Below are 24159 nucleotides of genomic sequence, written 5' to 3'. Positions count from 1 at the left end.
TAGAATGTAGCATACCTGAAAAAGCGCATCCAAACATCCCTGAATGCAGGCTTATGGGGAGACAGGCACGTAGAGATGTGGATATAGTTGGTGACGTGGGTGGGAGCCCAAGCAGCTGAGCTGACCTTGGTCCTGTAGTGAGAGAAAAGAGTAAAGGACCTTAATAGAATGGTATCCATAGAAGGTAGGAGCCTGGAAAGAGCTCATTCAAAGGTGCCCCAATGTGGGCTTATGAGGAGACAGGCCTCTAGAGACATGGATATGGTTGGTGGTGTTGGTGGAAGCACAGTGACATTGTTCCTGTAGTGAGAGATAAGAATGAAGAACATTAACAGGATCCCATCCTTTGACTGTAGCATCCCAGAAAGAGCACAATCCAACAGTCCTTGAATGTGGAATAGGAGGGGGGGGGGGGAGGGAGACAAGCATTTAGAGACATGGATAGGGTTGGTGGAAGCGCAGCAACCGAGCTGACTTTGTTCCTGTAGTGAGAGAAAAGAGTGAACAACATTAAGAAGATCACATCCTTTGAATGTAGCATCCCAGAAAGAGCATAATCCAACATCCTGGAACATTAGGATAAAAAACCTTTTGAACCTACACTAGTCAAGTGCATATACAGTATATGAGTAGATATTGTCCTATAAATATAATCATGATATAAAGAATGTTCTCTCAGAACCCCTAACACACATGGCCAATGGAACAGGGAATCATCATAGCTGCATTCTGTTCTCCGAGAACCTGATCTCATTCACAGCCCTCCATGCTTGGTTTTCTGTCATTGACTTAAAGAATGCTTTCTACTCTATACTTTTACATCCTGATTCTCATCCTCTTACTGCCTTTACTGTAGGAACTGATCGTTACATGTGGAAACGCCTTCCCCAGGGCCTCCATGAGAGCCCTGGTATCTTTTCCCGAGTCATTTCCCATGACCTACAGGGGTTCCATGACACTATGCCCTCTGATTTTCAAGCCTTTTTGTGTATGTAGATGATCTTCTCTTGTCTGTTGATACCGAATCCCTTTGCCAACGCCTTACTGATGATCTTCTTTATTTCTTGCTTTCTAAAGGGTATGCTATTAACTCTGAAAAATTACAATATTGTCAACAGGAAGTTACTTTTCTTGGCCATACTATTCGTGCAGATGGCAAGTTCTTATGCCCTACTTTGCTCAATGAAATTGACCAACTTTCCATTCCCCACACTGTCCATGACTTACATGCTCTGTTGGGTCTTCTTAATTACTGCGGGGATTACATTCCTTGTTTGAGTACACGCGTTCTTCCTCTCCGGCTCCATCTCAAAGGGAACACAGAGTGGAAAAGTACTATTCACCCTGGCCCCACTGATGTTGATATTATCAAATCCCTACAAGCTGATTTGAAATTAGCCCCTCAGTTTATGTTACCCTCTGAATCTCTCCCTGTAGATTTGTATGTAATCAACCACCCAGAGGGGTGGGCTGCTGTGGCCTGTCAGGCTGATCATACTATTTGTTACCTGTCTGGCTCTTTCACACCTGTTGAAGTGCGCTTCAACCGCTGTGAACAGGGGGTGGTTGCGGCTGTGAACGCGGTTCTAAAAATTTATCAATTTTTACCGTATGCTTACATTACATTGCATTCTACACATGTTCTTTCCAAAATTTTATCCATCCCCCTGTCACCTTCACCACCAGAAGGCTTGCTACTTACTTAGCTGTTCTTCTTACAAGCAACATTGATATTCACCCTGTTTCTAATATTGATATTCTATCTGATAAGGTACAACCATTCCTTGTCTTCTTTGGCCCCGCGGCAATCACCTTGCATGGGTGTCCCCAAGAAACGCCTTTGAAATCAGTTGTCAAACCATACATAGATGGCTTTCACATTTTTGTTGATGGTTCCCAAACCAAAACAGGCACTGCCTTTGCTTGGTTTGTGTACAACATTAAAGATCAGATTTGGGAAAGCGGATGGAGTATAATGCCCACCTCCCTTACTGCACAAGCAGCGGAACTGGCAGTTCTCCTGCAAGCTCTTGAGACTTACCCTGATCAAAATCTTACTATTCTGACTCTGTTTATGCTATCAAATGTATTGAAGAAAATCATGACAAATGGCAGGTTAGAGGTTTTATTGATAGTACAGGCAAACCATTGCAACACATTGCGCTCCTCGAGCGCCTTATGACAGCTATACAAACCAGACGCACCCCTGCAGTAATTGTTAAAATAAAAGCCCATGATAACACTGACATGTCCTTTACTCAGAAGGCACATCAACATGTCGACCTTTTGGCTAAAGAAGCCGCTGCATATCCATACACAGCCCCATTGTATGCAAACACAAGGGCTCGACCCATTGATCTTGATGGCTCCTTTACTGAAGGAGCTACTCTAGAAGAATTACAACAATGGCAGAAATTAGGGTGTAAACAGATTAAAGGAATCTGGAAAACTCAAGATATGCGAGCATGTATATCCACAACTTCACTGTGGTTGTATGCTCAAGGTTATCATGTAAAAACACATGCTCCCTTCTCACACCTTAGTGCCCGACTTAAAATGCTAGTATGGCATCCCAGGTTAGATGCCATCTTGAAAGAAATTATCCGGACATGTCCAACTTGCATTAAAACAAATCCTAGAGGAACTCCTACTCCCTTAGGTGTTATACCTATTCCGGAAGGGCCATGTAGAAAATGGTGCATTGATTACACAGATATGATCTTCGAAAATAAAGAGAAGAGATACCTTTTAGTATGTGTGTGTCCCTTTTCCCAGTGGATAGAGGCATACCCATGTGTCTCTGAAACTGGAAAGGAAGCGGCTCAGAAAATTTGTACTGAAATTGTAAGTAGACATGGTGTTCCGGAAGCCATTGTTTCGGATAATGGCAGTCATTTCCAGAATGACCTCCTGAGAGAATTGTGTAGTTCTTTAGGCATTGAACATAAATTTGTTACTGTTTATAGGCCACAAGCAAATGGGTTAGCAGAAAAAGCCAATGATCTTATTAAAGTGGCCTTAAAAAAACTGATGCCTTTAGAATAAAAAAATTGGCTGAAATTTCTGTCTGCAGCCCTGTATGCTGTCCGAAATCAGACTCTACAGTTCAAGGATCTCGTGACCAGTCCGTTCCAGTTATGTACTGGACGCTTACCATATTTTCCGCCTTTCCAGCAACCTGGCCAGAGGGCCTTGCCTCAAGTTATATCTGAATATGTATTTTCTTTACAGACAGCTTTGCAATTACTAGAGGACAAAAGAAGATCCTCAGCAAGGGCCCCAACGCCTTGGGTTTACAAGTACCACAAAGGACAACAGGTATATAAATGCAACTTCCAAAAGCAGAACTGAAAGCAGTTGGCCTTTCACGGACTGTACACTATTGAGGAGTCCTACCCTTTTTCAGTCAAGCTACAAGGACAAACTACATTGGTGCACCATAAAGACATCAAACCGGCTCCTACTGAAGAGCCAGCTTCTACTGAAACGCAGACTGAATAGGTGATCCAGCCCATGAGCTGGTGGACTAGATTATTGCCTTCTGAATTTATTTTTCTGCTGTACTTATTTAGTGTCTCTTTTCCATTAGGGTATGTTATACTAGTAGTATGTTCTAAAAGGTGTAAAACAACTATAGATTTTGGGTTGCATGCACATTTTCTTAAACCATAACTGTCATATCTTTTTCTTTCTATGAGCGACAACGAAGAGATTTGTCTCAGCTTAGTTAAAACTCTTGCATATTCCTTTTTAGCTGCTATTTTCTTATTAATCTTGTGGGCTCTCCTTTCTGTACTCCAAACTATTGCTTGGTTTTGGGATTACAAGTTTCCCTGGTGGATCTGTTGTGTGTGTCGTTATATTCTCCGTTTAACAGATCCCCCATTGACTCCCCGACCTCATGACAATGGGGCCCAAAAATATGGGACCTCCTTGGAATCTATTACCCAAACATCAACCGGGTATGTCTCCTTTCCCCCGGTTCATTGGTCAAAGGTTTAATATTTTAATACAACTACTGATTATCTTTTTCCTGCTATATCCAGTCATTGTCACTCCTGCACCAGAGGTGTTCACACCATCACCGTTATTTGAACCGCCCACGCCTTCTCCTCTATCAGCTTGCACCCCATGCATCCACCAGACACGGACAGGTACTCACATTACTAACACCCTGATTTATTACAAGCAGTTTAGTTGTAATTCCACTACTACAGAATGTGTGCACAAGGGTTTTATATACCATATGTGTACTGCTGATAGAGGAGACAACACTTCAGTCCAAATCTGTATTCTGTAAGGGAAGGTCGTGCCTAACGAACCTTCTGTACTTCTTTGAGGGAATAAGCAGTCGGGTGGACAATGGGGAACCCATAGACATCATTTACCTCGATTTTCAAAAGGCTTTCGACAAGGTGCCACATGAAAGGCTGCTTAGGAAGCTGTGGAACCATGGGGTGGGAGGGGATGTGCACAGATGGATCAAGCACTGGTTGTCGGGTAGACTGCAGAGGGTCGGAGTAAAGGGCCAATATTCTGACTGGCGGGGAGTCACGAGCGGTGTGCCACAGGGATCGGTGCTGGGGCCGTTACTCTTCAATATATTTATCAATGACCTGGAAAAGGAGGCAAAGTGCGAGGTTATAAAATTTGCAGACGATACCAAACTGTGCGGCAGAGTTAGGTCCAGGGAAGAGTGTGAGGACCTGCAAAGGGACCTGGACAAGCTGGAAGACTGGGCAAACAAATGGCAAATGCGCTTTAACGTGGAAAAATGCAAGGTCATGCATATAGGGAAAAAGAACCCGTTGTTCAACTACAAATTGGGGGGGGCATTGTTGGGAGATAGCAGACTAGAGAGAGACTTGGGTATGCTGGTGGATGCATCACTGAAGCCATCTGCACAGTGTGCAGCAGCCTCAAAAAAAGCCAACAGGATGCTGGGCATCATAAAGAGGGGCATAACAACCAGGACACAGGAAGTCATCATGCCATTGTATCGAGCGATGGTGCGTCCACATCTGGAATACTGCGTTCAGTATTGGTCGCCGCACCTGAAGAAAGACATGGCGGTACTTGAGAGAGTCCAAAGGAGAGCAACGAAACTGGTAAAAGGGCTGGAACACTGCCCATACGCTGAGAGGTTGGATAGGCTGGGGCTCTTCTCTCTGGAAAAAAGGAGGCTCAGGGGAGATATGATAGAGACCTTCAAGATCATGAGGGGCATAGAGAGGGTGGATAGGGACAGATTCTTCAGACTGAGGGGGACAACAGGTATGAGGGGGCATTCGGAGAAACTGAAGGGAGATAGGTTCAAAACAAATGCAAGGAAGTTTTTTTTCACCCAAAGGGTCGTGAACACTTGGAATGCGCTACCGGAGGAAGTGATCAGGCAGAGTACGGTACATGGATTCAAACAGGGATTGGACGGATTCCTGAGGGATAAAGGGATCGTGGGATACTGAGAGAGGTGCTGGGATGTAACACAAGTATAGAAAGCTAACCAGGTAATAAGTATAGAAAGCCAACCAGGTCGTGCATGGGCAAGACCAGAGGGTGAGGACTTTGATGGGAAGATAGGACTTTAATGAGAAACCTAGGTGGCAAGGGGCCCCTTCTGGTGATTCAGACAGGTCGTGACCTGTTTGGGCCGCCGCGGGAGCGGACTGCTGGGCAGGATGGACCTATGGTCTGACCCGGCGGAGGCACTGCTTATGTTCTTATGTTCTTTATCTGTTTTGACCCTCGAGCCCGACCTACATATCAGTGGTACATATGCTCTTGTGATAATAACAGACTAGCCGGAGGGTTTATTTGGTGGCATGTAAGAAAAAGCAAGACCGCCAAATTTACCTCCTTAACTACTCCTATTAGTTTTTCATTTGACGTATGCACTGTCATCAATCGTCAGAAGTTTTCAGACCATAATTGTGATAAAAGAAACCCCTCCAAGTATTTCCATATTAAAAAGTACATCTGCCCAGAACAAGCCTGGTTTGCCTGGGATAAAGATGCATCTTCCAGATATTATTGGTGTAGCAGTTGGTCCCAGGTGGTGGCAGACACTCACAATCCCACTTTCAGAGGGGATCCTTCGGTAAAATTAACACAAAGCCCCAAGCCCCCTTTTAAACAATGTGTCCGACAAAATGCCTGTTCTTCAATCTACTTCCATATGAAAGATCCTACAGCTTTCTTGACTCCACGACGATATCAGATAGCTATTGATGCTGGAGGAGCTGCCCCATATGGGTTTATGGAAATAGGGCTTGAACTTACCTAGACTGTTTCTTTCCATAAAGCACACCACATTGAGGAAATAGAACACACAGTTGAGTATGGCACATCAGCAAGCAATCTTTTCCTTACCTTAGCTGAAACTATAGCAGACACCTTAAATGTAACAGATTGTTACGTTTGTGGTGGCACCCACATGGGAGAACATTGGCCATGGAAAGCACAGGAGGTAGACCTTACAAAAACATCTTCCTTTATAGTAAATTTTACTAGAGCTCCTCCATTAACAGTAGGTTCTCCTTGGATTTTGAAAACCCTATTTGTTTCTGATTATTGCCTTGTGAGATCTCAAACCTCAGGGGCATTCCAAGCAGGGTGGTCTGCTTATACCTGGAATAATTCTGGTGGTACTTATACCTGGAATAATTCTGGTTGGGCCACTTGGCCCACTGATACCCGACCCTTTACTGATACCTTTTTCCTGCTATTACGCCATTCCCAATATTCTAATCTTTACAAAGGCCCTTCTGAGCAGGTGAACTGGCCGGCCCCTGACGGCCTCTATTGGATATGTGACAACAAAGCATACGCATGGTTACCCAAAAAACTTGGGAAGGATCATGTACTTTAGGCATTATCCGACCCAGTTTCTTTTTACTTCCACTTGAACATGGAGCCCGTTTAGGGTTTCAGGTATACCAATCTCGTAACAGAAACAGACATGCTGTAGATGTTACTAAAGGATTCAAATAGGTGAGTGGAAAGATAATGATTGGCCCCCTTCTCGCATTATCAGTTACTATGGGCCTGCTAATTGGGCAGCTGATAGTATGTGGGGATACTGTACCCCTATCTATATCCTGAATAGACTCATCAGACTCCAGGCAGTCGTTGAGACTATTACTAATGCTACTTCTCTTGTCCTAAACATTTTGGCTGCCCACGATGACCAGCTTAGAAATGCTATTTACCAAAACAGATTAGGCTTAGATTATTTATTGGCTGCTGAAGGTGGTGTCTGTGGTAAATTTAATCTATCAAATTGCTGTCATTTTGATAGATTAAATCAGGTACATTGATGAGGTAGGCCAGGTTGTGAAGGATATAACTGATGGTATGAAAGATGTTGTACATGTTCCAGTCCAAAATTGGAATGGAATTCAACCTGACTGGTTCACCTCCTGGTTTCCTAACATTGGCGCCCTTAGACCTATTTTGATTTTCTTGGGAATTCTTTGTCTGATTTTCTTGTTAGTTCCATGCTGTCTTCCTTGCTGTGTTAATCTTGTGCGCACTACCACTGCACATGTTTCACGGCAAATGTTAGCTGCCCACATCTACTGCCATCTCACCCCACAGGCTGTGGATCCTAAATACCAAACTATGAGACCCCTGACAAAATATCTTTGCTGACCTTCCTTCTCATGAGCAACCATCCACCACCACCTCAGTGATCTATTCCGACATTCAGGATACAACTGAGTTGCAAGACACACCACTATAAGCACCTAGCTAATTATCTGAGTATTTAGCTTGCCTTTATTTCTACTACTTTTATTATAATACTGTGTTGTTGATTTTTACAGTCACTGTGACATGCTATACCGTCCTAGGTTAGTATAGTTTGTGGGTGGACCATTTGTCCTTTTCATTTTTATCATACTCAACTTCGAGTACTTGAGCCTTATGCCTGTACTTCGAGACCAACAACCTGGATTGTTGTGCTATTTACATCACCTACAACGTTTCCACCTCCCGACAGGATGTCAAAGCCACCTGGGGCTTTGAAGAGGGATGAGAGGAAGAGACCGAGCTCTTGTATAAAGGAGAATACAGTAATTAAGTCCTTGTATGATACAGGTGAAGTAAAGTAAGTTCTTTAGATAAAGCTAAAGGTGAAGAAGCAGACATCAAAATGGAAGAATTCCCTTTCTCCTCTCCTCTATAATAAACCAGTATATTAACAGTCTAAAAAAATGAATCATGAGACATTCTGACTACACTTGCTACACTTGTCAGTTGTCATATGCTTTTTGGGAAATAACCTGCTAGGAGAAGTGAAACTTATGATTAGCAAAAACAAGCAAAAGTTCAACTACCGTATTTTCACGCAGATAACGCGCACCCGTGTAAAACGCGCACACGGGTATAGCGCGCAGAAACCACGATTTTATGTACAAAAACTTTTGTATACCGCGCATGCAGCCCGACTGTCCTTTCGCCCGCCCCGACTCTCCTCTGGCCACCCCGACTCTCCTTTCGCCCTCCCCGACTCTCCGTGCGCTGTCCCGACTATCCGTTCACCCTCCCTGACTTTCCGTGCACTGCCTCGCCTCTCCGTGCGCTGTCCCGACTCTCCGTTCACCCGCCCTGACTTTCCGTGCACTGCCCCGACTCTCCATGCGCTGTCCCGACTCTCCGTTCACCCGCCCTGACTTTCCGTGCACTGCCCCGCCTCACCGTGCGCTGTCCCGACTCTCCGTTCACCTGCCCTGACTTTCCGTGCACTGCCCCGACTCTCCGTGCGCTGTCCCGACTCTCCGTTCACCCGCCCTGACTTTCCGTGCACTGCCCCGCCTCTCCATGCGCTGTCCCGACTCTCCTTTCGCCCGCCCTGCCCTGCTCCCAGTTGGGCCCATGTGCCTCAGGCCGCGCCCCCAGGTGGGACCTAAGGCTCCAGGGCCTATTCTGATTGGCCCACGCGCCTTAGGCCCCACCAGTAGGCGGAGCTTTGGGACGGATGGGCCAATCCGGCCTCATTCCGTCGTTGGCTGCCTGCCGGACAGGCGGGTTTGGCTCCCGTCTGTCCGGCCAACTACCAAAGGTACGGGGAAGGGGGGTGGAGGTGTCGTGGGGGTCGGCCAGGGGGGTCGCGGGTCGGCTGGGGGGGGCGGTCGGAGGTTCTTGGGGGGGCGGTCGTTGGAGGGAGGGGGGTTTGCGTCGAGGGCAGGAGGGCCTGGGATCCCTCCTGCCCGTATTGTAGTGCGGGGTGGAGGTAGGGGGTTGCCGTGACCAGGAGGGTTTGGGCTCCCTCCTGGCCCGATATTGTCGGGGAGTTGGGGAGTCGGCCGGGCAAGAGGGCTTGGGCTCCCTCTTGCTCCAATCGTGGATGTGGGTGCGGGTGGGAGCGCGTGCGAGCGGTCGTTCGGGGTGGGGGTGCGAGCGGTCCTGCTAGGGGGGGGTGAATCGGGCGTCGGGCGGGGTGGGAACTATGTAAAAAAATTTTTGTATACCGCGCTCACGCGTATAACGCGCGAGGGGTATGCGCGGTAGGTAAAAACGGTTATAACACGCGTGTTATATGCGTGAAAATACGATATTCTGTTACTGGCAACAGGCACCATATCTGCTAAAATATCATAAAGGATTAACACATATCCTGGTCAAGAATAGAATATCAAAGAACATTATTGAGCTAAAGTACCTTGTGATAAAAGGGCAGAAGGGCAAGACTTGAAATTACTGACATTGATAAATTAAAAGGATGGGAAAAGGATAGATTTTCTGGTAAACAGGACGTATGTATAGCATGACACAAATATTATAAACCAATTAATGAATTAACAAGTGTAATGACGTGTAAGAAATAACCAATAAAGACTGATCATGTGATTTAGATCAACGTGGTGCTGGCCACCTAGAAATGTATAAAAATAAGCCTTTTAGAGGAAGTAACTAAAACAGACATCAGAGGATCCTCAGGCCTGACGATCACATTCTGTTACTTTATATGCTGAATGATTGATTTCTGTAAGCTGTTACTGATTTATTAATAAATATACTTATTGATTAATACCAGTATATGGAGTGTGAGGTCTCTATCTGATCGTAGGCCCCGACAGCGGCCTACATCAGAATGTTCTCTCAGAACCCCCAACACACACGGCAATGGAATAGGGAATCATCATAGCTGCATTCTGTTCTCCGAGAACCTGATCTCATTCACAGACAAAACACAAGTGAAGCATTTAGTCGTCTACGAGAATGAAAACAAACAGAACTGTTACTTATCTAAATAGATGGAATGGCGCTCCAAATGCCAGGTGGCCATGTGGTGTGTGATGGCAACACCTCCGACAGATCCATCTCTCTGTAACCAAAAAGGTGAAAAGTCATCAGAAGACTAAAACCCATGTGTAGTGTGTTCGACATAGTCCACTCCTTAACTCTGGCGGAGTGGAAAGGTATCCCCTCCCTCATGTACCTTTGAAATAAACAGCTGTATGCTGAGCATTCCAGATATAGTACATGTGATCTATGTGGAATAAGTGAACAGAAGACAGCATATAGCTGACAGCTGCTATGCACTGATCTAACCTATGTATATGGCAGCCTCCATGAATGGTGCAGGCCTATTGGTAGCAGGCATACATTTGACATCACTGTGGCACACCTACACATAGCGGCGGGATGGATAGGAGGACATCATAGCTGCACAGGGTACAACAGGGCCAGTGCTTTCTGTGGAACAGATGGGGGATGGATGAACATATGCTGGCTCCTTTACAAAGCTGTGGAGCCATGGTAACAACTCCGACGCTTCATAGAATTGCTATCCACACCTGAGCTGTGACCGCCATGGCCAGCCCTATGGACGTGAGTGTGCCATTGTAATGGAGAGGGCTAGTTCATTGATACCTGCATAGTTCCACTTCGCCCCCTGGACACATCTGTAACACTTACAGGAAAAATGAGTTGCTGCCGAACTTGCCTACCGCTCAGAGTGGTAGCATGAGTGGGTGCGGGCCGACATGATGGATCCGGTGGAAGATCGAGCTGGATTTCTACAGGTACACGGTGCCTCACTGCGATGTTGTGGAGCATGCAGCATGCCAGCACAATCTGGGCCACAGTATCGGGGGAGTACTGCAATGCTCCAATGGATCGATCCAGATACCAAAACCTACTTTAGAGCACCCTGAAGGTACGCTCAATGACCCCACGGGTGGCGATGTGGGCATCGTTGTAGGCCCTCTCTGCAGGTGTCTGGGGCTCATGTAGTGGAGTGAGAAGCCATGGGAGACAGCCGTATACGGCATCACCTGGGAAACAAAGGTGCACATATTACAGCTGTTGTTAGAGGCTTTCCAGGGTTTTCATCTACAGCTCATATATCACAGACATATGAAAGCTCACACCTCCCTTGGCGCAGTGTGTTTCCAACTAGTATGCTTCAAACTAGTATGGGGACTAGCCCCCACATACTTATTATCACACCTCATACTATACAGTCCCACGAGGCAAACCAGAAATTGCAATCTATTCGCATATCCAAGCTTTACCGGCTGTAAATACAAAACCTTCCTGAATAGAACTTTTATGTACCAAGCAAACAAATAACAACATTGGCTGGACAACTACATAAATGGAGCTAGACTGACCTACTTCGCCTTTAGAAAACCATAAAAACTGCCTTATTGAACAAATATATCACCTAAAATTCAACTACCCCAATCATTATTTCTTTTTCTTTTTCCTAATATGTCCTCCCTGAAAAAATTCTAAACAAACTGTACTATGTATTTCGCCACTTTATCTAAAAGGATCCCTCTGAATTTCTAAACAAACTGTATATTGTAACTGCTGCTTTTCCATGATTCTGTATACTGTAATTTCATTAATTATCTGCATATTGTAACTCGATGATTGTCCAGCTCTCTTCAGTTGTAAACCACCTAGAAGTCGCACGATTGTGGAGGTATAGAAGAATAAAGTTATTATTATTATTATTACAGATAATGATGAATAGGCTGCCCAATCGGCACACAATTCACTCCTACTAGGGTGAAATGTTGATGAAAAATCATATCTTGTAATGGCAGGTACATTTAAGCGGTGACATTGTTATGTATGTTGATGAATGCATGGGTGGGTAGAAGAACTGGCATCATGAGAAGGAGGCTGGTACCACGTCACCTACAAACACAGCTATCCCAGAGAAGATAGCTGTAAACCGTAGGTGTTTCCTACATGTTTTCTTTGAAGTAGCCAACATACGTGAGAATTGTAGGAGCTGACATCATCGTGTTCACATCCTGCATTTGTTGACGCATCATAAATGCTGAGTGTGTGACATTCACACACGGGTGTGCAGGTCAGGTGACACCATCACCGACCCCTAGAGAGCACACATAGAGGCATCTCCGCTGTTGTGTGTAACAGTCAACAAGTGAGATGAAGCAGTGTAGACTGAATGACATTGTGCATTTGCACAAGCCTGTGTGACAAAAATTGCCACACACCCCTGTTAGCATTTTGACAACTGTGCTGGAATGAGAAACTGTACTGCATAGAGATGGCATGGTCCTGTTAAAGGCACTAAGATGAGTAAGGAGGGGGCTTTCATCTGCCAGAGCACTTACCCCACTTTGCTGAGGAATGGTTTAGGGCTATAGCATGTCCTTCCCTGCCCCACAACTGTAGCAAGCTCCTGACACACCTTTACTGTGGGAGCACCCTGCTAACCAACAGACTTAAAGGTGAACACATGAATAGCGAATCCCCCACCCCATTTATCTTCTGAGCAGGGACTCTGTAGGAGAGTAGCCTTGAAAAGGTCAGCATCAGGCTGGGAGTATGAGCAACTCCCCAGGCTGGAACAGGGTAACCTATCATGTGTAATGTGTAGTATGTGTAAACATGCAATAGCAGTTGGTATATTCAAACACAGCACAAATATGACATATTTGGTATCAATAGCCAGCCCCTTCCCCCATACTAGGTAAACACCCATTGTAATGCTGGCCTAATCAAAGGAGCCCATAAATATGCACCTTCCTAAGTGAGAGATTGCCACCTTAAATGTAGCCGGTTTTAATGTTGGCCTATGTTAAAGGTGGCTGTCTTATCACACAAACAGGATTGTGGAGACTGCCACACCGCTAGAAAAAGGGGAGGAGGGGATTGAGACATCTGGCCTTTACTTCTATTTAAAGCAATGAAGGAAAAACCCGGATGTCTCAATCCATCCATATGATGCTGCTTCCTAAATCAAAGCTACAGAGTGTAGAGACAAAAGCTGTTCCCCATGACACTTACCTAGGAGTCAGTCGTTGCCATGCCTGCCCTCTTCAAACTGGCAGAATATGACTGATTGTCGCAGGATGTAGGAATCGTGGGTAGATTCTGGAAATCTGGCCACCACATTCATGATCAACATATCTGAGTCGCACACCACCTGCACGTTAAGGAAATGGAAATGCTTCCTGTTCCGGTAGCAGGCTTCCGTGGCACTGGGCGGGACTAATGCCACGTCTGTACAGTCGATGGCCCCCATGACCTGTGGTATTCCAGCTTCAGTCTCAAACAATACTCCTAAGGCTTCCCATGCTGCCCTGGTGTTGGGCAAGGAGATATAATTTCTCACTCTGGCCATCATGGTACCGAGTACCTGGTGGAGACACCTTGAAAATGAGGGTGGAGATATCCCTGCCACAGCAGCAACGGAGGGCTGAAAGCTGCCAGACCCCAGAAAGTGCAGGACAGAGAGCAGCTTGCAGATCCCGGGATGGCTCCGGATCTAGCAGTCAGGGGTTCCAGATCGTCCCAGAGTTGATCATACAGTTCTGTGATGGCAGCAAAACTGAGGCAGTACATGACCACCTGGTCTTCCCTCTGGCCTCGCAACAGCCTCCAAACACGAAAGAGGGGAGGGAGACATAGCTGTTGTTCGGCCCTACGAGGCCACTCTCACCTCTGCTGCTGCTGAAGCTGGCCTACTGCTCATGCTACTGGTCTCTGCTGGGGGGGGGGTGCCTCCTCATGCACATTTTGTGGTGGGTGGTCCTCACCCTGTGGCTGTGCATGTTCTACCTCTAACAAGAGGATCGCTAGTGGTGCAGCACAACTGTAAACAGCCATGGCTGCAAACACTTCTTGGCTGTCTAAGCTTCCTGTCCTGTTTTATTGGCTGAAAGGTGATGTCATCACATGCAGTACCGCGCATTAGTTACCATATGCAGCGTGCGCCATAAATAAACTGTTAACCTATTTCCATGGCGTTAAACAGGGATGCGATAAACATGCGATAGACCCGCGCTACGCATCTGGCTACATCGCGCGCTGCATAGTTTCTGGTACCTGCCTACACCATGCCTCCGTTATGCCCCTATCTCCGCACATATTCATGTTAGGACATTAACGCATGGATTGCAGCACAATACTACATGATTTACCACACGCACCACCTAACGCGGCCATAACACGCGGTACTCCACGCGTTAATGCCCTAACGTACCTTAGTAAAAAGAGCCCATAGTCACACATGCATAGCGCCTAATTTTTTTTAAGGCTGCCTAAATTTTTAGAGGCGCCTTATTACAGAATATCACTTTCTTGATAGGCGCCTATGTTTAATCAGTGCTGATTAAAAAGCTTAATTGAGCTTGTTCTTTAATTTAGATAGGCGCCTCCAAAATAGGTGCCTAACTTTAGGTGTTGGTTAAAGAATTTGGGCCTTAGGGCCCCCGGCCACGGTAGAAACATGTATCACAGCTTAGTAAAAGAGGGCCTAAGTTATGATTGCTATTTGTATGGATTACTTATATATATAAAGCTCTATAGACAGAGGCCATACAATATATTGTCATTATCCATATACCTTTAGTACCTCATCCTTTCTTCAAACCATCCCTGACTTTTCTGATAGATATACGAATACATTTTGGCTTTATATTGACTTATACAGTCAAAAAATATTTGTTAGAAATTAGGAAATTTATCTCACCAACCAGGTGGCTGGTTGCTAAAAGGGAGAGGAACATGGACTGTTTAATTCTTAGAAGTTAGTGATTTAAAAATAAGTTGAAGATACAGAGAATGCATGCCCATACAGTATCTTGTTTAACTGGTTATGTATAAAGCTATGTTTGGTACCCAGAGGAAAGGGTGTATATTCTTTCAGGCTTCAACATGACACATAAAAAAGAGAATGCAAAAAACATTTGACAGAATAAAAGAGGAAAAGGGAGTCATGTCCTTAGGAGGAGCTCATAAAAAGGGAGGAACCACACTCCAATCCCCAGTGTAGAAAGGCTGGAGCAAAAGCAGCAATTCAGGAGTTCAGTGCAAATGCCATAACTTAAGGAGAGTTGCCCTTCACTGCAGAGATTAAACTGGGATCTCAGTGTCAGAGACATTAATAAGAGACCCATGTGTGAACAAAGAAAGCAGAAGAGGAAGAGAGCTTCCTATATCCTTTTCCAAGTCTACACCACAAATACAGGAAGAACCAGCGTCACCACAAATACAGGAAGAACCAGCGTCACCACAAGTACAGGAAGAACCAGAGTCAGAATCACAGAGAGAGATTCACCTGTGAGGGAACCTAAACAGCATCAGAGAAAGGCTGGAGTGCCACTCTACAATACAAAGAAAAAGAAGAGATAGAACATATTTTCACTCTGAAATTTAACTCGGTCTTTTTTTTTCTTTGCTGTTTGGAAGTATACTCTGTTCTACAGCTAAGGGTATCCCTATCATTGTACCCCATCATGTTCAGGAGAAAGAGATCATACTGCATCAGGTAAATAAACGGAACAAGCTTATTTGCTTAGAGGGAATTGAATGTTAACTACCGCAAGTGTCTGAAATGTTAGAAATATATTTGGAATTCATCTAACTCTTTTTACACCCTTTGGACATTGATGCCTTAGTTATAACATAAGGAGTGAGTAGAGAGGAAGCTGGAGGTTAATTCAAAGTGTCCTGGTCAGAGCAGTCAAAGTTTCTGTCATTTACTTTGGCCTTTGTGTCCCCCATCAGTTGTAGTATTTTTCTTTAATGCTAATCAGTACTAGTAAATAAATGGTTTATTAAGACTAAGTTAACCAGCTCTGAGACCACTGTGAAATTAAAGTGCCTACCACCACCACTATCACCAATAAAGGCTAAAGAGATACCCCAAATTACACTTCCTGATCACAGAAACAACTCTCCCCCCCTAATAAGTCACGCAGTAACAAATGTGAAATCCTGTCCCTGGAAACAATCTCTGCCTAAAATACAACCTCCACCCCTATGCTTCCAGACCTTTCCTTTACCCCCATTTGGTAGAAACCTCAGGGAGATAAATGGCAGGAATGAAAGTCATCCAAAATGAAGATATTGTCATTCAGAAATAGATATTTTGGATCGTTCAACAGCTGGATGATGGCACCAGGAGAACAAAGATGGTTAGGGCTTGTTCCTGTCCTTTACCACATAAGGGCTCTGCCAGATTTAGAGGGAAGATTGTGGACCTATAAGTATGGGGGTATTTCTGGCATTTTTGGTGGGGAGGTAGGGTTTCACAATTTGACATGAAATAGCAGTCAGGAAGGAGGGAGCCGAAAGGGGCTAAAGGTAGGGAGGATTTCTGTGACTTATCTGTTGAAGGTTTTCCAAACTGGGATTTTGAATTTCAGTGTTTTTCAGTTGTAGCTCAAGGTATTGTTCTGTTACCATAGTTTAGTGAATACAGATACAAGATCTGAAATTCCGAAAACCGAAAAGCTCCAACAACCAAAATTTGATACAAAACGGAAGTAGTAGTCGTATTATCCAATGTGACACATGCTGAAACCAATACAGGTGCATGTGTTTGTTCTGCCTCTCAGTAGCATCCCTTTTTTGAGGAGAAGGTCACCACATTTAGCTGGTTGCCTCTTTGATGTGTTTTTTCTTGACTTGGTGTAAAGATATCTAGATATGATAGAAAAAAAAATAGATCTTTAACATCTGCAGTCTCTTGGTCCATGTGGATGTTAATATCACCTAGAACAGTGATCTCAAACTCAAACCCTTTGCAGGGCCACATTTGTAGGTACTTGGAGGGCCTCAGAAAAAATAGTTAATATGTTATTAAAGAAATTACAATTTTGCATGAGGTAAAACTCTTTATAGTTTATAAATCTTTCCTTTTGGCTAAGTCTTAATGATAATAATGTCACTTATAGCTAAAGAGGCATATGATCAAGAAACTGTTTTATTTTACTTTTGTAACTATGATAAACATACTGAGGGCCTCAAAATAGTACTTGGTAGGCCACATGTGGCCCCCGGACCACGAGTTTGAGACCACTGACCTAGAAGAAGGTGATGTGGCCCGAGCATAGTACTAGATTAAACAAATTCATAAAAGTCATTTTTTGCGAGTTTCCATTTCTTTGGGGGGGATATAGAATAATGTAACAATTAGACTAGTTAATCTTGAATCTAGTTTTTCAAAGGTCAATAAAGTCATTCAAAATGATTGTAGGACCACCACCTCTCTTTGAGTTTCTGGATAGCGGAACTATTTTGAAACCTTGGAGTAAGAAATCGTATATGATTACATCATTATCTGAGATCAACCAGGTTTCTATGATTAGGACAATATCCGGTTTGGTGACCTTTAGCCAATCATGTACTAGATTTGATTTATTTCTTATTGATTGAATATTCAGGTAAGTGCCCCTCAGTTAAGAAAATTTTGCACTCGAGGGTGAGGTCAATAAATTAATGGGTTTCAGAGTTCTTAGCCTTCGTGCATAAGGTTTGGAATTATGGTGAGATGGGACCAGGACCGGAATTTGCCACTGACCTGATTCTCCATAATCATGTAGACATCGTGGAGTTCTATAAGGGACTCCGTATTTAATAGCTCTATTCTAGGAAAAATGGATTGGAATAGATTCATTGTTAATGATTGCACTAGCCCAACTTTTAAATCAGATTAAGTAAAACATCCCAAAGGATAGTAACAAGTCAGTTTATGGGGTTTAGAATATAATTGTTCTTACCCTTTAAAACTTAAGTAGAGATATAACTAGAAAATTTTTTATTAGGGGTAAGGCTTAGAACGTAGAGTCTATTCGCTTCTTATATAAACGTGATCAGGTTGAGTCTTAAAGTTGAATAAAACAAATCGGCTTGTATGGCATATAATTGTGTCTACTCTTTAAAAACTTAGGGCTCCTTTTACTTAGGTGTGCTAGCGTTTTTAGTGCACGCACCGGATTAGCGCATGCTATAGCGCGCGCTACCTGAAAAACTACCGCCTGCTCAAGAGGAGGTGGTAGCGACTAGCGTGCGGGGCATTTTAGCGTGCGCTATTCTATGTGTTTAGGCCCTAATGCATCTTTGTAAAAGGAGCCCTTAGATTAGGGTAGAAATTTAACATCTATTTGTTTCTTGTAAAAACTTAATCAGAGGTAAAACTTAGCACCTATTTGTTTCTTGTAAAAAACTTAGGGTTAGATTCATTAAGCAAACCGATCGTGTACCAATTGGTTTGCGAGCCCTTTGCGACCAAATTTCCCTTTAACCCCATTCACTAACGCCTAAAGCGATCCTATCCTGGTCCTCCAATGCAAATTAGTAAAACCCCATGCAAAATAGCCAAGCGATTGATTCACTAACAATTGCTTGGCTATTTCAAATCGGGTTTTACTATTGGCAAATCCGACTGCTGCAGACCTGTTGGTAACTGAGTTACAGACAGTTCTGCAGGTTTTTTGACAGGCCTGCCTGTCTTTTTTATTCATTTTTTTTTTCCATGGCACAGATATTTTGCATGTGTTACGCACGCAAAATATCTGCCCTTTAAAAAAATGATGGGACAGGCGTCTGCCGAGGGCCCCCTGACAAACGCGATGCCCACTCCCTTCTGCCACCACCTGATGCTGCCATCCCTGCGCGAATATGGCAGAAGGGATGCCAATGCTCCCTCCTGCCACCAATCAACATCCCCCGACTCATTTCACATACCCCCTCCCCCGTCCCAGCACTGCAAGGCACCCCCCCACCACACCACAAGTTCCCTGACCGGCCCAATGCACCGTCCCTGACCGGCCCACTCCTGGTCGGGCCTGGCCTGACCTGGCTAGAAATCTCCCCTGTACCTAAAAGTTGGGAGCAGGAGGGGTGCTCAATCCCTCCTGCTCCTTAGGCCTCCAGCACTGTCTTCCGCTGTCTTCAGGAGCAGGAGGAACCCCAAAGTCCTCCTGCTCCTGTTCCTGGCCATGACGTACTGCTTTGATCATCTCCAAACTTGATTACTGTAACTCCATTTATGCAGGAGTTATCACTTCTCAAATTAAATGCTTACAGACCATTCAGAACGCTCCCATCCACTTACTTTTGTCATGCTCGTCACTGATTACATGACTCTGTTTTTTCTATGTCTCAGCCAATAACGAAATCTCTCCTTCCCTATCTTTAACGTATGGTGTCCCACAAGGTTCTATTCTTTCCCCATTACTATTTAACATATTTCTATTGCCTCTCCTAACTTTAGCACAATCTATCGGCTTCACGATCTTTGCCTACGCTGATGACATTCAACTTCTACATCCAATTAATATATCTAATAATTCCGATATCAAATCTATAAACAATAAATTGGACTCCATAAACGACTGGCTTCATCTCAATAAACTTGCACTCAACATAGAAAAATCTCGCGGTCTATATTTTCATCCAAAAAGCTAGAAACTCTCCAAGAAAAAATTTCTATCAAATCCATCCCAATCCAAATGGAGACAAAAATAAAACTCTTAGGTATTACCATTGATAATGGCCTATCATTCCACGACCATATAAGTTCAGTCGTAAAAACTTGTTTCTATAAACTCCGCTTAATACGCTCATTGACTTCAATTTTAGAAACTGAATCTATCAAAACTCTTGTTCATTCATTGATTATTTCTCATCTAGACTACTGTAACTCCCTTTTCAATGGATTACCACAAAAAGAAATTCGACGCCTTCAATTAATCCAAAACTCAGCTATAAAACTTATTTACAACCTAGGCAAATATGATCATGTCACACCAGCTTTGAAAGATGCTCACTGGCTTCCTGTGACACATCGTATCACATACAAAATTATTCTACTGACATTCAAAATAAAATCTTCACACTTACCATTATTTCTTCACAAACTTCTCATTCCTCAATACTCCTCTCGAACTCTTAGATCTACAAATCAAAATTTCCTACTAATTCCTTCTATAAAATAATTTTACTACACACGAAAAATAAATTTTGCGGTATCTGCCCCGACACTGTGGAACTCTCTCCCACAACCACTTCGAGAAGAACAAAATCTCGATAAATTCAAGAAAAGCTTAAAAACATTCCTATTTCATGACGCATTTTCTTCAGTCTAAACCTCTCTTTAATTTCATACTTCATATACTACTCTACATCACATTCATTTTTCCCCACCCTATATGTTATAACCCCAACCCCTCTATCTCCTTTTTCTCTCTACAATGTAACTTTACCCACCCATTCCCCTTTTGCCCCCACTATCTAGTCTGTTATGTTAAAGTCTTGAATGTTCACTACACATTCTAATTTATTTAATATTTTATATTACTTGTACTGTACTTCTTTAAATTTCTTTTTTTACTTTTTCTTCTTTTTCTATCTTTTTTAAAAATTTTATGTAAACCGGCTAGATATTAGCTTGATAGTCGGTATATTAAAACTCCAATAAACTTGAAACTTGAAATAAACTTCATTGGCTGACAGTACATTTTCACATCCAAATGTTATGTCTTGCTCAAAAGACACGCAAGAGCAAAGTGGAAATGTCCAATCAGATTGGTGCACAAAAAAGTGTCTTTCAACTCATCTGATAAATCCAATGGTCTTTATTAATCCAAATTAGCTCATACATCCAAAGCAACTCACCTACTCGACATGATCATGTTTCGGCCACCCGGCCTGCATCAGGAGTCTTAGGAGTCTTTGGGTATCAAATAGTCTCAAATGGTCTAAAGCAAAATGAACAAACCGTTGCTCCGAATCTGTAAAGCTGTGTTATTCTGTGGTGTTACAGATTCGGAGCAACGGTTTGTTCATTTTGCTTTAGACCATTTGAGACTATTTGATACCCAAAGACTCCTAAGACTCCTGATGCAGGCCGGGTGGCCGAAACATGATCATGTTGAGTCGTTGAGTTGCTTTGGATGTATGAGCTAATTTGGATTAATAAAGACCATTGGATTTATCAGATGAGTTGAAAGACACTTTTTGTGCACCAATCTGATTGGACATTTCCACTTTGCTCTTGCCTGTTTGATTTTGTGGAATTGCTTCCCCTGTTTTATTGTGGTTGCTCAAAAGACACTTCATACTGGCCAACCTCCCTACTTATTCATCCCTGATTATTTCCTATACCCCTGCATGAACTCTTCACTTTTGCAACACAAATCACTTAGTATTTCCTGGTCCAAAACAGGCTCATTATGAATCCACTAGAAATTCTGCCTTCTATTTTGCCACCCCAAAATTATGGAATGACCTCACGCCATCTATTTGCTTGGAGCCCACTTTTGCAAAATTTAAGACATTGCTTTTTTTTATATCTTTATTCATTTTAAAGCAATTCCTCAAAATAAGTTATATGGGCAGATATTTGGCTTTTGGCCCTTATTAACATGCCAAATAGCACGGTATCGTATGTCAGTTCCACTGGATTTTCCAATAATTTATTGACTTGATCCCAAATGGATCTCCAAAATTTAAGTATCAACAGACAATAGAACAGTAAATGATCCAATGTCCCTACATTGAGATGACAGTACCAGCATCTATTAGACTTAGAACTATCCATTTTCTGTAAACAAACAGGGGTCCAGGGGGGTCACATGATGCATCTGACTTGAAAGGACGTGTGCCCTTGAGCTTTCCGACCCCGGGTCTCTAAACCTCTGCTAGACTCCCTTTTCACTACTGCCCGATCGGCATTAAACTTACTGGAGACCTTCTTAAGGTGCTGTGCGGGAGCAGGGCCTATGGAGAGGTGGTTTGCGACCGGAATGCCAGTACGTTCCGCAAAGACACCCAAACACAAGTCTGCCTTTCCTGTGCCTAATATGGTGGCGTCGCCGACTCCATCTTCTGCTCCGGCACAATGGGGAGAATGGTCACTAGAAATCTCACGCGTGGTGACCGCGGCACTGGAGGATCATCTCCATAAGCTTCAGTCAGCTGTGGACTGCATAAATGAACGTTTTGAGTCCCAGGCGAATCGCATTGCGGTGGTGGAGCAGCGCGTCTCTGATGAGGAGGATACGGCTTTGTGGGATCGCACTAGCGTGGTCACATTGCAGGCCCAAGTGACCGCGCTGACTGGCCAGCTCGATGAACAAGAGAATCGCCAACGCCGGAACAACCTCCGCGTGGCGGGTCTTCCAGAGCTCCAGGCTGATCAAAACCTCTAACACTTCTTTCAAATCTGGCTCCCGATTAGGCTGGGCCTGGAGACACCGCCGACTAGCTTTATCTGTGAGAGAGCGCATCACATGGGCCAATGCTCGGGGGATAATAATCCTCCTAGGGCTGCAATTGTTCGTTACCTAAATTGGAAGGAAAAAGAGCTTATCTTGCAAGCCTATAGGAAAGCTGGTCAGGTGGACTATGAAGGAAAAAAGTTGTTGTTATTCAATGATTACTCCCTGCACGTGGCATCCCTTCATAAGGAAATGGCACCTCTCTGCACCATGCTTCATCGTCGGGGAGTGCGATTTGCGCTTGTGTATCCAGCATCTCTGCGCATTTGGAGAGACAGGAAGCCCCAAACCTTCACTGATAGAGCAGCAGCACAGCACTATCTGGACTCCCTGCCGGCAATTGCTGACAGTGGAGCACTGGCGGCTGATCCAGTGGTTTGATTCTGCAGGCCACCTTTGTGCTCTCCATCTGCGGCCTCTACCCATTTACACCACTTCTGGGACAGATTGTACTGCTGAGGGCAGCTTTACCTGGACTTTACTTTTCACCCGAGCAGGAGTGCGGTGCCCTGTTCGAGATGTTTCAGGGTAGATGTCTCGCATGATATCACAGGTCTGCTCCTGATCCTGAGGGGGTGGACTGTATGCTGCCGGACCCTGTGTCTTTTGTTCCCACCTTCAGCAGCTTTCCTACTGTTGGGAACTTTTAGTCTGGGCTGCTGGTGAGAGACTGCTGGGCCCCGAAGCTGGCTGAATTTCCTTACCATTCTAGCAGTGGCCCTCTCTGTGGGAGACTCTGGGTCGAGAGTTCAGACTTGGACTTTAGGTTGCTCCAGTCTTTGGGAGCGCAGATTTTTGTTCTTAGTTTTTTCTGTTGGGTTGTGGAGTTTTGGGGGTACTTCTGGGGTTGGTTTTCCCTGTGAATGGGGTTGTGGACTTGTGACTGGTGTGTTTGAGTATTGGTATGTGTGGTGGTTGAGCCTGTGGTTCAGGGGGAGGGTTGGCCATGTTGAGGTGCAGCTTAACTGGGTGGGGTTTGTTCTACTCCGGAGAGTCCTGGGACCATCCAGGGTGCTACTGCTCAAGGTGTTCTGGGTGGGGGGGCCTAGCTGGGGGGCCTTTCCTCCTTTTTACTGTCTTGTTATCTATTATTGCCTTTACGAGCCTGTTTCCTCCATGACTAAGTTGACCATCGCCACTTTAAATGTGGACGGACTCCACTCCCCTGTTAAGAGGAAGAAGGTTCTGAACTGTTTCAGGAGGAGGGGGACTGACATTGCTTTTGTCCAGTAAACCCATTTCTCCCCTGCCGAACACCTCAACCTTTGAAGAGAATGGGTGGGTGAGGTCTGTTCTTCCTCCTTTTGTACCCGGAAGTAGGGGGTTGCGATACTTATTCATAAACAATTGCCCTTCCATGTACATAAAGTCCACCCAGACCAAGAGGGATGTTCTGTTATAGTGTTGGGGGAATTATGGGGACACAACTGGTTATTATGCAATCTGTATGCTCCCAATGTGTATAATCATAAATTTTTTTCAGCTCTGCTTGCCAAGATAGCCATGTATCCAGATTACCAGCCACTGGTGGGAGGGGATTTTAACATCACTGTGGATCCTGCCTTGGACTGTAGTCCGGCAAAGGCGGGGGCCTGGGACCATGGAGCCAAAGGGGTAAATTTTTTGCTTAGCCAGTTGCAGTTATTGGACACCTGGAGGC

At 44.3% G+C, this 24159-nt stretch overlaps 1 protein-coding gene across 1 annotated transcript in view; it reads left to right on the top strand.

Moving 5' to 3' along the window:
- Nucleotides 1-15567: 15567 nt before the first annotated feature.
- Nucleotides 15568-24159, top strand: part of LOC117366358 (galactose-3-O-sulfotransferase 2-like) — a 247771-nt gene continuing 239179 nt past the window's right edge. Inside the window, exon 1 of the mRNA XM_033957636.1 lies at nucleotides 15568-15760. Coding sequence (XP_033813527.1) covers nucleotides 15729-15760 — 32 coding nt within the window. The 5' untranslated portion in view covers nucleotides 15568-15728. The remainder of the gene's footprint in view (nucleotides 15761-24159) is intronic.

This window comes from Geotrypetes seraphini, chromosome 9 (genome assembly GCF_902459505.1).
Source record: "Geotrypetes seraphini chromosome 9, aGeoSer1.1, whole genome shotgun sequence".
Classification (NCBI taxonomy): Eukaryota; Metazoa; Chordata; class Amphibia; order Gymnophiona; family Dermophiidae; genus Geotrypetes; species Geotrypetes seraphini.
Note: the sequence above shows the minus strand (reverse complement) of the source record. Positions and strands in the feature narration are given on the sequence as shown.